Source organism: Pleurodeles waltl, chromosome 7 (genome assembly GCF_031143425.1).
Source record: "Pleurodeles waltl isolate 20211129_DDA chromosome 7, aPleWal1.hap1.20221129, whole genome shotgun sequence".
Lineage (NCBI taxonomy): Eukaryota > Metazoa > Chordata > Amphibia > Caudata > Salamandridae > Pleurodeles > Pleurodeles waltl.
This window is the reverse complement of record NC_090446.1, coordinates 1,068,895,146-1,068,910,123: the sequence shown is the minus strand read 5'-3', so window position 1 is coordinate 1,068,910,123 and position 14,978 is coordinate 1,068,895,146. Positions and strand designations below refer to the sequence as shown.

Sequence of the window (14,978 nt, the reverse complement as noted above, 5' to 3'; positions counted from 1 at the left end):
TACAAGTCAGGTGTGCTGCAGAAGTACACCTCTCAGCACACACACTCAAGAGCATCCTACCAGTCAGATGTACTGCAGAAATACACCTCTCAGCACACACACACACTGCAGGGCATCCTGACAGTCAGGTGTGCTACAGAAAAGAAAACATCTTACGACCCAGGTGGTCTGTAGCAATACACCTCACTTCATACACAACCTGCAGAGTATCCTACCACTCAGATGTTATGCAGAAACACACCTCTCACTTCACATCCTGCAGACTACCCAACTACTCTGGAGTGGTGCGGAAATACCCCTCTCACTACACGCACAAACTGCAGAACATGCTACTAGTCAGGAGTGCAGCAGAAACACACAGTAAACACAAACTTCAGAGCATTCTAGTAGTCAGGTACGCACCAGAAATGCACCTTTCATCACACATACACACATCAGAGTATGCTAACAGTCAGGTTTGCTTCGGAAGCAAACTTCTTGCCACACACACACACAAACTGAGGCACGTCCATCCATTCAGTGTACTGCAAAAAAAAGAGAGCATCCTACTAGTGAGGCACACTCTAGTCAGGCATGCTGCAGAAACACACCTTTCATTGTACCACGCAATCTACAGAGAATCCTACCAGTCTGATGTGCTGAAAAAAATACTTCTATGCACACACACAAACTAGACAATATCATACCAATCAGATGTGCTGTTGTAATACACTTCTCTGCACACATGCAAACCAGAGATCATGCTACCAATCAGAAGTTCTGCAGATGCGCACCTCTCAATACATACACAAATTGAAGAACATCCTACCAGTCAGATGAGCTGCATAAACACCCCCCTTATTGCACCACACAGACAAACAGCAGAGCATCATACCTGTCTGGTGTACTGCAGAAATACACCGTTCCTCCCACATACAGAGTCAAGAGCATCCTTCTAGTGAAACAAAGCATACCTCTCACTGCACACATACTAACTGCTGAGAAAGCCTAGAACCCCACTCACACTGCAGGTGAGGCACAAATCATCCCCTTTCACACACACTGCAGAGTGTCAGCCCTAAGCTGTGCTGCAAAAATACCCTCCTGACTGGCACACACAGACCGCAGATGACTCTCCAAAGATGTGTTGTTAAGAAATCGGTTGTTAGTTGAAAGGGCTAGAAGCCCCCATTCAAATAATAAACACAATCCTTGTCAGGGTGAACCACAAAAGTCACTAAATAAACCTGTGCTTAACCCTCTGGTAACCTGGCCCAAAAGTAGTCATGCTTAACTTAGAGGTAATGTGTAAAGTATTTATACAATACTCAAACAGTAATAACGTGAAAATATCACCCAAGAAAAATCCCAAACTAATTTAAATAATACAGGTACTTTTAAGAAATACAATGACACCAAATTGACAAATAACCAATTAGTAGAACCAGAAATATGACTTTTTAAAAATGTTAGATGCAAATAACGCCAAAAAACACAAATCACTACTCATGATTATCTGGTCACACTTGACTGGGGTTATAACACAAGTTGAGACTCACTACGATGTGCGCGGGTCAGGCACATGAGCCAGGTTCATCCCGCTGAAGAGTTACCTTCTCAAGTACACACCAGGCTCTGCAGTTCACAGTGGCGGGGGTTGTGAAGAGGTTGTTGTTGGCACATGTATTGGGTTGAATGTTGCAGTCAGTCGTAGCAAGAAGAGACATTTGTTGCTGGAGCATCATGTTGGCGGTGGACATGGGCTGTTTCTGTTGGCATGAAGTGCAAGTCCCCCTAGAGTTTTCATTTTGACCATCAACGTGAACTGTTGCTGTCGGCATGAAGTGCAGGTTGTGCTCGAGCTTCACGTTGGCAGTCCTTTCTCAGCACATAAAGACCACTTCACGAGATGTTATGAAGGTGCCACTTTTATACATGGTGCCTGTCTTTGTGTGAAGTAGCTCCCTGGCCTACCCTCAAAACTGGTTCTGGTCACTTTTTACTCTCCTCCTGGTCCTGGCTTTGAAATGCCTAGGGCAGTGGTTCCCAACCTGTGGTCCGGGGATCCCTGGGGGTCCGCAAAGCCTCCTCAAGGTGTCAGCGACTGCTTAGAAAATTAAATAATATTAACTGATTAGGTCCCTGGCTTTCAGCAATTACTTAGTGGGGGGTCCCCAGATTACTATAATGATTCAGTGGGGGTTCCTTTGTGTGTGCTGTAGGCTTGGGCCTTTTGAAGTGCAATCACAGCAGTGTACAGCTCCTCCTCAGCCATCTGTTCCCAAACTAAAGTTATCACTTACTAAGTGTAATAAGGTAACCCAGTGTTAGACTATAGGAAGGATAGCCTTTTACCAGTGAAAAACAACTTTAGCAGTTTTTTCACTGTTGGAACAAGTAAAACCTAAATACGCATCTCCTACTTTTTAAATGCCGGGCACTCTGCAGTATAGGTATTTTGTGACCTACCTTAATGATGACTTATACATATTAAAAAATAAGGGTTAAGCCTGGAAAAAGGTAAATTTTCCAGGTCAAAATTACAGTATAAAACTACACTACAGGCTGCAGTGGCACTATTCAAACCTGTTTCGAAGTGCTACATTAATGGGTGACACAATGGGTGCTGCAGCACATTAGTAGCACTGAATTTGCAGGCCTTGCATACAAGTAGCACGGTCTTCTAGGGATTGTAAGCAAATTAATTATGCCAATTGGGTGTAAGCCAATTTTACCATGTTTAAAGGAGAGAGCACAATCACTTTGCCAGTGTTTAGCATGGGTATAGTGCATATAGTCCTAATTCCAACAAAAACGAGTTCAGCAAAACAGGGGAGGAAAGGCAAAAAGTGTAAGAGAACACCACGTCAAAGATATTAGGCCTAACAGGTGTGTTATAGAAATTGAGAAACAAACTCACACTACGGAGTCTCATATCTGTGAAGTGTGGAATTCCGAGTACCATTCTACAGAGGTGTATTACATTAATTATTCCCCAAAACACACATCAAACTTCCACACTCACTTTATCTGCAGTATAGTGTACTGCAGAAAATCCTCCTTCAGTAACTGACATCAGCCCCCCCCCCCCTAGAGTACGTCATGCCGTTGGAGTATATGTTGCAAGAATAAACACCCCCACATTGACTCAATCTGCAGGACAGTCATTGGCCTATTGTGTTACAGACACCGAGGTGGGGTAAACCGAGACGATTATTTAGATGGAGAGCGCCGCAAGCCTCAGGCCGCCTGCTTTCTCTCTTTGACTTTCTTGACACCAGGAGGGGCTGCAGGGCTTTTGTTTTATCTGCTTAAAGGTTGTGTTCCATTCTCCCACCACTTGGGCTTCCTGCAGACATTGGGAGACGGACATCGAGACACAGCCGTGTTTCCCTCTCTATGCGTTTCGTTTAAAAGACTTTGCTGCACCCTCTCAGAGTCACTGACCTTCTCCCGGCATCGTCTCAGCAGAAGGTGCCCGGATGTTTGTGCGCGAGCCTCTGTAGACGCGGTGTGCCCTGTCTTCGTAGCCCCCTGCCCTCGAGGCGCTGCAGAGTTGAATAAAAGGTTCTGTTGACTTCTGCACGGCAAGAGTCCCGGCACCCTGCAGCCTCGACCCTCAGGACATGGGGCAGACGAGTTCGACGTGGGACCGTCTTCTGCTCGCTCTGCTGCTGCTCCTGTGGAGAGACGGGCAGCTGTGCACCGCGGACCACTGCAGCTGGAAGGGGAGGTAAGGCGCGACCTCTGCGGCCGTGAGAAGGGGCAGCTTCCTACATTACTCCCAGGAATAGTTCGAGAAGTTAGGAGTAGCTCTGTGCTCCGTTCGTACAATTGGGGCAGCTCTCTGTTCTTGTCATATAATAAGGGCAGCTCTCTGCTGCGTTCCTTCCTATAGCTGGGGCAGTTAGCTCCTCCGCTCATATAACAGGACACGTTATCTGCCCCTCCCAGATAACAGGGAGAGCTCCCTTCCACAGATACAATACAATTTGTACACTTCTGCAAAAGTTGGAATCCTTTTGCAGCCTTTGCGTTGCTGACGTAATCCGCAATGGGACAATCATTGGTTATTGGTTATTTCAAGTTAACGTGTTGCATCAGGACAAAAAACGGATCAAACTGATTTAATGTTATTTTTTATTAAGCTTAATAATGAAAGGATAGGGAAAATACATTGTCTTTACTTTTCAAATGTAAAAGATAGAATTCCTTTCGATTGTTTTCATCTCAGTCGAACAACTGATGCGAACTCGGTTTAGTCTGTCTCTTTAGCAAACGACTTGGGTTTCTTCTTGGGACTCTCTAATACTCGTGTCACGTCATTTACAAACAACAAATTAGTTGCATATGTTGAGCAGGGGTTCAGAAAACTACCCCTCCCTGATTTCACTGGCACAAAAAATAGAAAATGGACTCGGCAGAATGTCGTTTTCCATTCCCTATGGCAACAGCAGCAACATAGCGCAGCTTGCCTTGTTATTTACACTAATGCAAATTAGCTTTAATAGGGTTGGTGGCCTTTCTTCCCTAGTGCATGGTCCAAGCAGACACTTCATTAAACCCCTCTACCGGGCAAGGCAAGCTTGACTGTATCTTTGGTACACAAGATATTCTGTGGTAACATTGTGCCTCCCTTCCACTGTTACATGGTCATATGTTGTTATTCAGTAAACATGAGATAACAGATCAGGCCCAACAACGCTCCGCTCTTATTTCTCGAGGAAGTAAGGCGTGTCTTTTTGTAGGAGTTGAAATACCGTGCTTTTCCTTTTTTCACAGAATGTTGTCTTCGAATGTATGGATGCAAGCATGTATGTTCGTATGGTGCAACTTTAAATGGGGACATGCATATGCAAATGATCACAACTCGTTCTTCACTTTTCTTATTTTAACTATTGTTGGATTACTAATCAAACTGTGTTTGCATATCGTGGGTTTGTTCTGAAACGGGGAATGACAAGAGATGAGCAAAGGAAGCTCAGAGTATTTTGATCACTAGAGCCACAAAGTGACAACGTAGAAGTTTGACGTTTCTTTTTAGTTAGAAATAAAATAAATTGCATTCTTATGCAGTTGCTCCTGTGCTAGATCTGAACAACTGTACTTCCTCTTCTGTACTGACTGCTAAGGTGGAAAACATTCACCAGGCACACCCCTCCATAAAAGTTATACATTAAGATATATGTAAGGGTTTTAGTTTGTAAAATCAGGGGCAAATTAAAGCATATTGTGAGAAACGTTTCTAAAGCATGTGTCCTTTTTAAGTTATTTATGCTGACTTGGAATGGTGGTTGTTATAGGAAACTTATTGTCAAGTAGGTTTATATGTGGCGTGCTAAACAATTTTATTGTAGAGGAAGTCATTCTCATGTTTTCAGGCATTAGAAAAGTCTTCCAGTAACTAAGCATTGAGCAGCGCCTCACAGCAAAATGAAACAGTACAAGCTTTAAAACGTACCCAAATCTACATTCACAGCACCTGTCAATTCGTATTCCACAAGGTGAAAACGTCTAAGATAGAATTTTCAACAATTATGTTGTCCCATAATCTTCTAGCCTGGGTAAGACCTGACATCCTTGTCTCCTTGGTCCTCAGACCAATGCAAAGAGTAACACTGGCAGAATGGCAAAATCAGGGCCTGATTTAGAGTTTGACGTGAAGGTTACTCCGTCACAAACATGACAGATATGGCGTCCGCCATATTATGATTCCATTATAACCCATGGGCGGACATCGTAATGCGGCGGATGGGATAGCCCCCACGTTTGTGACAAAGTAACCTGTCCACCAAACTCTAAATCAGGCCCTAGGACTCATTACACAAACTCCCAGCCTACAGACTAGGGGAACATTTAGTGAGAACACCAGCAGAAATTCTATACTGTATGGCGACTGATGCACTAGAAGATTGAATGATCTGGGAATCCTTTGACTACACTCAGATGAGATAACAAATACAAACATACCACTACTAGTCGAACACCGGAAAACTACATAAATACAATTTAAAAACCATAATGGAACCCTTACTATACTATACAAACCATTAGGTCTGCTTTTACAGTGTAGCTCTCTGTAGTTATTCATTCTTTAAAATATACAGAATGGACTATGCTTCGCCCAGAGGAGTATCTGTGTCTCATCTCATGCTATTTATTGTTTGGTGTATCATTCCGCCCACAATGTGGTGCTTACACCTCAATGCATGAGGGACAATTTTAAATTTCAAAAGTATGCAAAACTACTGTACTTTAAATTTTTTATCTCATAGGTGTATTGTATCTAGAAATCAATATTGTTTTTATTTTTTATTTTGCACTGAACTGACCTTTTTTTTTTACATATTTTATTTTGGGCTCAAAATGCAAGGCACAACTTTTGGCTTTGCCAATGCATGTTTACTTTTGCCACCACAAAACCTGCTCAGAGTGATTAAAACAAGTTGTGATGTGTGCTGTGGAAGACCCTTCCTCTCTCAGAGGCAGGTACTAAAGTCTTGGGTTTCCACTGGATTCAAGAAACCACAAAATGGCCTCAGCACTTCAGGCGCACAATGGCAGGACCCGCAATGATGTCAACTGCAACCACATGACAGAAGTAAAACATGCCGCAAAGGTTTCACCCTGTCCCATTCTAGTCTCAGCTGCTTCATTACTAGCTTCCATAATGGAAGCACGGCTCAGGCAATATGGGAGCGCGCCTCACATTGTAAAGTGGTGAACCTTAATATTTGCAGCAAAATAACCACACTAAAGCAGGGCTTAAATTCAGCCTGTGGGTGCAGGTGGGACCCAGGGCACTTATTTTTGGGGAATCAGCCATTAATTTTCCTTATCAGACTTTTACCTTGAGTACGAGAGTGAGAAATACACAAGGGGGAAAAAAGGAGGAACCTAAAGACAGAATAACCATGAAAAGGGGGGGAAAACAGAGAAGAAAAGGAACCTTAAAAAGTGAAATAAAGAGGCAGGGAGTGCCTGGTGGTGGATTAAAGAAGTATGAGGTGGAATCAAAGCTATTTGCAGCCTTGGAATTTGTGGAACTCGGCTCATTCATAGCACAGTCCTTGGGCTTGTGGGCAACATTTGGGCGGGGCACTTATTATTTTGCAAATTAAGCACAGGACTAAACAATGAGTGTAATGCTAAATGTAGCAGTCAGTGGTGAGAGTTAATCATAAAAATGTAATCTGGTTGCAAAATGTGTGAAGGTGCACACTGCTTTTGACCCCTCCCCTTCAAACCTGTTTCAGATAAATGGGGTTCTATCGTCTCATGTTTAAAGGTGCAAGGCTACCCTACACGCTCACGCCTTTATAACTACCCCGCTCCCAGACTACAGCTCAGGTTTTTGCATTTCTGAGCCCCCTTTCCTGTGAGTGTGTTTGTCTTTCCTATGACAGGAAATCGGGCATGCACTGGGTCTGGCGATTAACCCGTGTATTGCACCGGCGGGTGGCTTAATAGACATCAAACCATTTCACTGACGTGGTTAGCAGAAAGGGGATACAATCTAAAACTGAAACATTATAATGCGGAAGGGACAAACCCCAACTCCTCGCCTCCATCAAGGAAGCAAGGATCCTTGCAGAGGCGGAAACTTGGCGCTACACCCCTCGGCATGGTAGGCCCTAGACTATGGAACAGCGTTAATCCTGAACTGAGATCCGAACCCAATTATGGGCACTTCAAGAAGCGTCTGTACAATGACGTTTGCAAACATTCTTTCAAATGAATTTTCATTGACTCAGGGGCTGCGATTGAAGACTCTCGGGCATGATCTGTTTTAACTGGATCTCCTCCGTCTTTACATTTCCATTCGAACACTCCTCAATGCCCTGAAGTAACCAAAGAGTTACAAGCAGTGTTTAACAAAACCCCTAAAAATACACACATCCCAACACAGAATCATGAAACCTGCGGAAGTGGTGGGTCACTGAGGTTGTTTGTAGCCCCCAACCCTCCTCCTTCATAACTCTCAATGGATAGTAACAACACCACACCGAAGAACCTCAAGTAGGGCTAAAAATGTCTTTGATTACTAAACATTTGTGAGAGATGTCACTCTTTGTCTCGTAAAGAAACATTTCAAGACACTGCCTTTAGGTTATGGCAATGCAATAAGCATTATCGTGTAATCGGTCAAGCTAAAATATAGGTTTAGCTTTGTGGATGTCATTCACATAAAACAGTGGCTCCCAACGTGTGCCCGGTGACCCCTGGAGGGTCCGGACAGCTTAAAAAATTAAATATATTCAAAGATTATTAAAGTGTACATAAATGAAGAGGCTAAATGAACAACTGAACAGTTAAAGTGCACTGTAAATGTCAAGGCATTTGAAATTGGAGGCTAAAAATTAAATTGGTATCCTCAAATTGATTTGTGGGAGCAGTGCAGGTGCATCAAAACAGTATATAGTATGGATGATGTGTGGCTTCAATTGAATTTAGAAAAGCTCCAACCTTCCTATTAATTTTATTTTATTTTTTTATATTTGTTTGCAAATTAAATGAAATGTGTTATAATTTGTGTATGTTTGATGAATATTTGTTTCTGTATTTTTTGTGCATTTTGTGTTTCAGATCATCAACAATGTTTAGGCAGGGTCTCCGGTTTCCTGTAATGACTCAGTGGGGGTCCCGGGATTCCAATAATGATTCAGTGGGGGTCCCCAGGTTCCAGTGATGATAACGTGGGGTCCACAGAAGTCAGAATGTTGGAAACCACTGACATAAAACATCATATTGTCCATTGATCCTGCAGTAAAATCACTCTATGATTAGTAAAGGTGGAAAGCTCAGCATATAGATATACTCTGCATTTTATTCACCATATTATTGAAGGTCACTTTTAAATAACTTACACAGAATACATTGCTCAGTGTAAAGTAATGGCTCTCAAGAAATCGGTGCTCCTCCCATTAATAATGAAGTCTACATTTGCTCTTCTTTGTTTTTCAGCGGGCTAACTTGGGAGCCACGTTCCCGTGCAGTGGAGCAGGTTCGCTTGCGCTGCACAGAAGGTTCACTCGAGTGGATGTACCCAGCGAGAGCCCTGCGTGTCGTCCTTGCACCTAACCTGGCCAGCGTCCAGCATACCACCGTGTGCATCAAGCCAATGAGTGGCTTCAAGGGGGCCAACATTTATGTGGAGCGTGATGGCGAGCTGCACCTACTGGTGAGCGAGGCGGAAGAGGCACATCTGCAGCATGTGCATTGCTTCAGCTCAGACCATCCTCAAGGCGTAGCACTGTTCCTGCAGGCCAGTCCCCAGAAGGACATCAGCCGTAGAACTGCAGGATTTCAATATGAGCTGCTCAGCAACCTGAGCTCAACCCCCAATTTCCAGGTCACATTAGTGGAAGGTAAGCCCACTAAAAATTGCTATTATGTCAATACCTTCAAGCATTACTAGTAGCTAAAATTCCAATGATAACAGTAGTTTATTTTTTATATTGTTCATATAATTGCCATCTTTTTCTTCCTGAAAGTGGATGTTTCAACATAAGCCATCTGTTAGCTTTGCCTGACTTCTTGTGGTTAGTATGATATATTGTCTGCAATGGTACACAAATGTTTTCCAACAAAATTCATTTCTTTGTAAACTGCTCTGTTAGCAAAGGGGGTATATCCTGGTCAATGAAGCGCTTAGTGATAACCTCTCCAACAAACAAAATTTACATTTCACCAAATCATCATCAATATTTTCCAGCTTCCCCAAGTGAAGGGCTTCCCTGGTTCAAAAAATGTAGCCCAAAGTTTTATTTGACCATTTACAACAATTTGTGGATTAAGAAGGCCTACAAAATGATCTTAAATCAGACTTCCATCCACAAATCTGGAAAGGAGATGGTAAATCTTGGAGACAGTTCTGCAAGTCATCCGTGAGGATATTCTGGCACAGACCAAGAAGGACACTGTGCCTTTCCTCTTCCGGATGAATCTTTCTACAGCCTTTGACACTGTGGACCATGCTGACATTTATGACCAGCTGCTTTTGTCACCTAGGTTTTGGTGTAGTCCTGGGCGTTTTATTTTGTCTTGTCCAAGCAAAATAATTGGTGAAGATATAGACCTCTGCATATTAACAATAATTCGTAAAATAGGGTTGCCCCAATGTTCCCCACTGTCTCCATGGCTATTTATCATATGTTTGAACCTTTCATGGGCTTGTCCGTAACACAGGGCTTTATTTTCAGTGAAGATGATATGTAGATTTGTCTATATGTCAAGGAACCTTGGGATGTGCAGGATTTTCAAGAGTAGTGGGAACAGAGAAACAGCTTCTCTGAAAAGATTATTTTGTTAAGATTGCCATATACTTATCTACTCTTTTCAGAGATATGCTCCACATTGCTTTTTGTCTACAGCTTAACGCTCTTAAAAAACTAATGAATTTGTTAATCATGGTGCAGTTGATTAAAACCTTACATGATAAAAAATAGTATACATAAAACAAAAGCAAAGAAAAATTATAAAAGCAATAGATACTAGGCCATGCTCCAAGTCAATGTGAGTTTTTAAAAGCATGTCTGATCATGTCTTTTCTAGTATGGGAAACATGTCCGAAAGCACCGAGGAGGCTAGGGTCAACTAATTATGCCTTCCAGTGAACATGGATTTCCATTGTGTCATTGCAAGAGAGTTCTTTAGTAGCGCAATTCCACAAGCTTAAAAGATCAATTATTGAAGAGTACACCAATCTCTATTGTGCTGTTGCAATGAAAGTTCTTTATAGTGCAGCACCACAAGCTTGAAAGATCAGTTCTTGAAGAGTGCAGGCACACAATTCCCAGCTGTTGCAGCGGCAGAGCACTGATGATGTGATATCAACTAAAGTGCCAAGTGCTTGAAAAGTCCAACATTGCATGCGTCACATAAGCACCCACCTAAGACAGAGGAGCGTCACCCCACTGGATTGTGGGAAAAGGAAAAATAAAATGATAATAACACCATGTTATTATCATTTTATTTTTCCTAGGAGAAGGGGTGAGCGGGGCTGGGCTGGAGGGAGGGGGCCAGAGAAGGGGTATGTGCTATAAAGTGTGCATGCCTGTTTGGCCAGCCGTGTTGAGCCGGCCAAACAGACATGTGCAGTTAGCATGTTCTTTACCCGGCTGTATTGCACAATTGAGTGGACAACACGCCCAGGTTCCCACTCCCAGTCTGAGGGGCAAAACAGGCTGCTCAGACCAATCATGATGCTGCTGCCATGCTGGTGACAGCAGTGTTGTGACTGGCAGGGAGCATGTGCGCACCGAGGAACAGGATGAGGATGGAGGGAAGACGAATGCGTCTCCCCCAAAGGTAAGCATTTTTCTTTCCTTTTTTATTCCCCCCCGTGCTGTCCCGCCCACCATCCCCGTTGAGTGGCAGCGACCACTGTGCGGTACAATGAATAAAACCTTTTGGCTGACCTATAAAAGAATGCTTAGAGTTTCCAGCACTACCTTAAAGAAAGATCAAGATCTATGTCCTTTCACTCCCTCTTCACACATCCAACCAACTTTTACAGGTCAAGGTCAAAGCAAAATTTAAGAGGAAGGGAGTGATTATTCTATTGCATGTATTACAGAACTGTAGTGCGATATAATGCATTTGCATCCTGTCATTTTACAGTCCAGGAAGGCACTCAAGACCTTCCACTTTGTTTAATCCATGGGATTTGTTCCCGTACTAGCAAATAATCCCTATGTTCCTCAAGTCCAGATCTTATTTGGTCTGCCTGTATCCTTCTGTGTCACCAGTCCAGCGCATGTCTTGAATGGATCTGCCTGATCATGGATTCTGTGACTTCTGAGCTAGTGGACATCCGTCCTTCTGGGAGTCACGTGTTTGTTCTGGGTGTTCCAGTTCATAGAGTGATCTCCCTCCCTCCAGGGATCATCTGTCGCCAAGGCACCTATTCTGATTAAGACAAAGCACTTGAAAATTCCGATTCTGCAAGAACTATCCTTAGGCGTAATTCAGAGACATGTTGTGGGAGGCACTGTGTGGAAGATGCCCCTTGAATGTATTCTTGAGATTTCTAATGACCTTCTCTGTACTATGAATATGCTTGATTAGTTGCCAGCTCAGTTCTGAGCCCTTTGTTCCACAATATACCTGATGGTACACCTTAATTAGTTAATGCTGATGAGCAGTGTGGCTGCCAACTCACAGTATTTTCATGGTGTTGCGCTCATTCTGAGAGGCACTAATTCTCAATCAGCACAACTCCATACCTCCTTTGTCATAATAGTTCTGAATTTCAAAATGTTTTTCATGGTATTAAGTATAATTCAAAAATGAGGTTTTTTTGCAAAACGTATTTTTACAATGGAAATCACGGAAATATTTGCGACACACTTGTGTTTATTTCGAATCAACTTTAAATAAAGTTAAGAACATAATCAACATGTCTGACCTGGTCATACCAGACACCGGGCTAGTAGCAGCCAGGCGTTCAAGAGCATGCTTCCAGAGCTCGGTGGCCTAAGGGATCTGCAGCCCTAGTTATAATGTGGCACCGAAATAGTCTTCTTCTGCTTATGTGATTATTTCCTGTTGTTGACGCAAACTGCGTGTTGCCAGAATATATCCTATGTTATTTTATTGTGAACAGCTTTAATGCCATTGTAGTGTGAAGTAATGCGCATCGTTTTCCTAAACTACCAGTGAGATGATTAGTAAGGTAGACTCACTCTGCTGGCATCTGCTGTAACCCGCTGGTCACCAGTGTGAATCGTGGTAGGGCCAACTCAGCCTGTTATACAGCTGAGCTCGATATCTTGCTCTTAATACTCGTGGTTAATATGGACACCTGTTATTTACAGCACTTCTAACAATTACAAATTGGTAGCGCATGCAAACATTAAAAACAAGTTCCTGATATTTACCATATTGTATCTTGCTTGTCACCTCTCTTGCAGCCATGTGCCGCCCCTGCGACAACGCGGAGCTACTAATGGCCGTATGCAGCAGCGATTTTGGTGAGTACTTGTCAAGACCCGAGACAGTAGAAACGCTCGAGCAATTTAAATTGTAAAATATTAAATTATTGTGTAAAAGGGCAATAGTGAAGGAAAAGGGCTTTGCATATTAAGCTGAAATTGGCTAGTTTTTGTCACTAGGGCCGAAGTCTCTACAAAATGTAGCCATTTTTCTACATTTACTTTTTTCAAAGGTTGCCTTCGTCCACAACAAATGTTACACAACCAGAGCATTTAAATGACATTTTAAATTAAACTAATTTTTCTTGTGGTAAATGAGGTATTTTAATTCTGTCTGTGAAAAAAGACAAATTGATTCAAAATGTATTTATGCCCACAAAATATGCATGACTAAAATATGCCAAATTTACCAAAGAAAACAAAAGTACACCTACGTGGGTATGTGCATAATTGTGATCTGCGTGCTCTAAATAGTGTCTACCCAACCCCATGTTATGTTACGATATGTTATCCATATTAGTACAGTGCCTTCTGCCATTAGCATGCATAATAGCGCCCTCTTGGCCTGGATGACCCTATTATACTGTCTCTGTTTTCCTTCAATTTTTTTTTTCTTCAGATTTCTTTATTGAGGTTTTAACAGAATCTGGGGTACAGATTAAGTGAAAGGACACCAAGGTAGCACGATAGAGCAGGAAGAGATATCACTGAAATCCTTACACATCAAAACGAGGAGGAGGTTATTTCAGCTAGGCCATGGAGGAGTCCTGGGGCACACCCAAAGTCTGGACATACATTCGAGACCCTATGCAATAATATCTACCAACAAGAGAGAGGGTGCTTCAGGGTTGACGGAGGCAGTGTGCGCCTGGGGGTCTGGTTGGAGACCAGGGAAGGAATAAGATGCATCAGGGCAGTAAAGAGGGGGGAATCAGTTTCTCCGGGTTCCACAGTATCACAGAAAAAGGGTGCCCATGTTTGGAGGAATACTTCAGCATGGTCCTGGAGGTTGTGGATAACACATTTGTGCGAAGCAGCTAGAAACATCACTAATAGCCATTCTTCGTGGGTGGCGTTGGGGATCGCCAATGACGGAGTATACATATTTTTGCTGTTGTGAGGGAAGTGTGCATAAGACAGTGCTGGGGGTGTGGGAGGTCCACAAGTTTCCTAGGATCATGCAGGACTATCAGGGCGCGTGATAGGGGGGGCCTAACCAGCAGGGTCTCCAGAAGCGTGGACCTGACTGCATCCCAGAAGTGTTGTATTGAACGGCATTCACAAAGGATGTGCAATATCTCGCACCTGGGCCGAGGGCAGCGCCAGCAGTTGGCATTCGGCAGTGTGTTTTTCTTCTATATGTTGGATGTGATTCGTTTTATATTTTGTTTTTAGTAGAGATTTGTTAAATGTATTATTTACTGATGTGCATGTTGGTAATGTAAAAGTTAAATGAGGTTGATCCAGATAAAGATCTCTGCAGTGTGTTGTATTTAGAGATGGCTGTATCAAAGGGTTTTACTGTTTTTGTTTGGCTTGAGTAATTTGTTGTTTATTTCAAGGCAAGTGTAGATAGTATTCGGGATGAGCATCCCCAGCCGGGTGTATAGCTATGGTGCATATGTTGTGTGCATGACAGTGCAGTGTGTTCAAACTAACATTACCTGAGTGGTTCTGGCAGCAGATAAGTGCTGTTGAGTTGGCAACTCTTTACCAAAGGTATGGCTTAGTTGCCATGTTAAGTGCATGAGTGCGTAGTGGTCCTGTCTAGAATATTATATTTGAGAAAGACACCTCTTAGGTGTAATTGAAATGTTTTGTGGGTAATGTTGGTTTTGGGGTGCTGTTGGGTGTCTGGTTATGGTATTTCACAAGTTTTAGGGTGCTTTCTGAAATATCGGTCTATTGTGTACTAACTGGGTGACTAAGTGGTGTAAAATAGGTTTGGGTGATGAGTGATGATTGCCAAAGAGTGATATTCGTCAAATAACAGCTGTCTTGAATGCATGTGGGGTTTTCTACATAGCATGGCCTATTGCTTGAAAAAGTACTGTTGGAGAGAAA

At 42.8% G+C, this 14,978-nt stretch overlaps 1 protein-coding gene across 1 annotated transcript in view; it reads left to right on the top strand.

Annotated features, from left to right (window-relative positions):
* The first annotated feature begins 3,156 nt into the window (after positions 1-3,156).
* Positions 3,157-14,978, top strand: part of LOC138245934 (meteorin-like protein) — a 31,859-nt gene continuing 20,037 nt past the window's right edge. Inside the window, exons 1-3 of the mRNA XM_069200012.1 lie at positions 3,157-3,712; positions 8,944-9,347; positions 12,894-12,953. Coding sequence (XP_069056113.1) covers positions 3,606-3,712; positions 8,944-9,347; positions 12,894-12,953 — 571 coding nt within the window. The 5' untranslated portion in view covers positions 3,157-3,605. The remainder of the gene's footprint in view (positions 3,713-8,943; positions 9,348-12,893; positions 12,954-14,978) is intronic.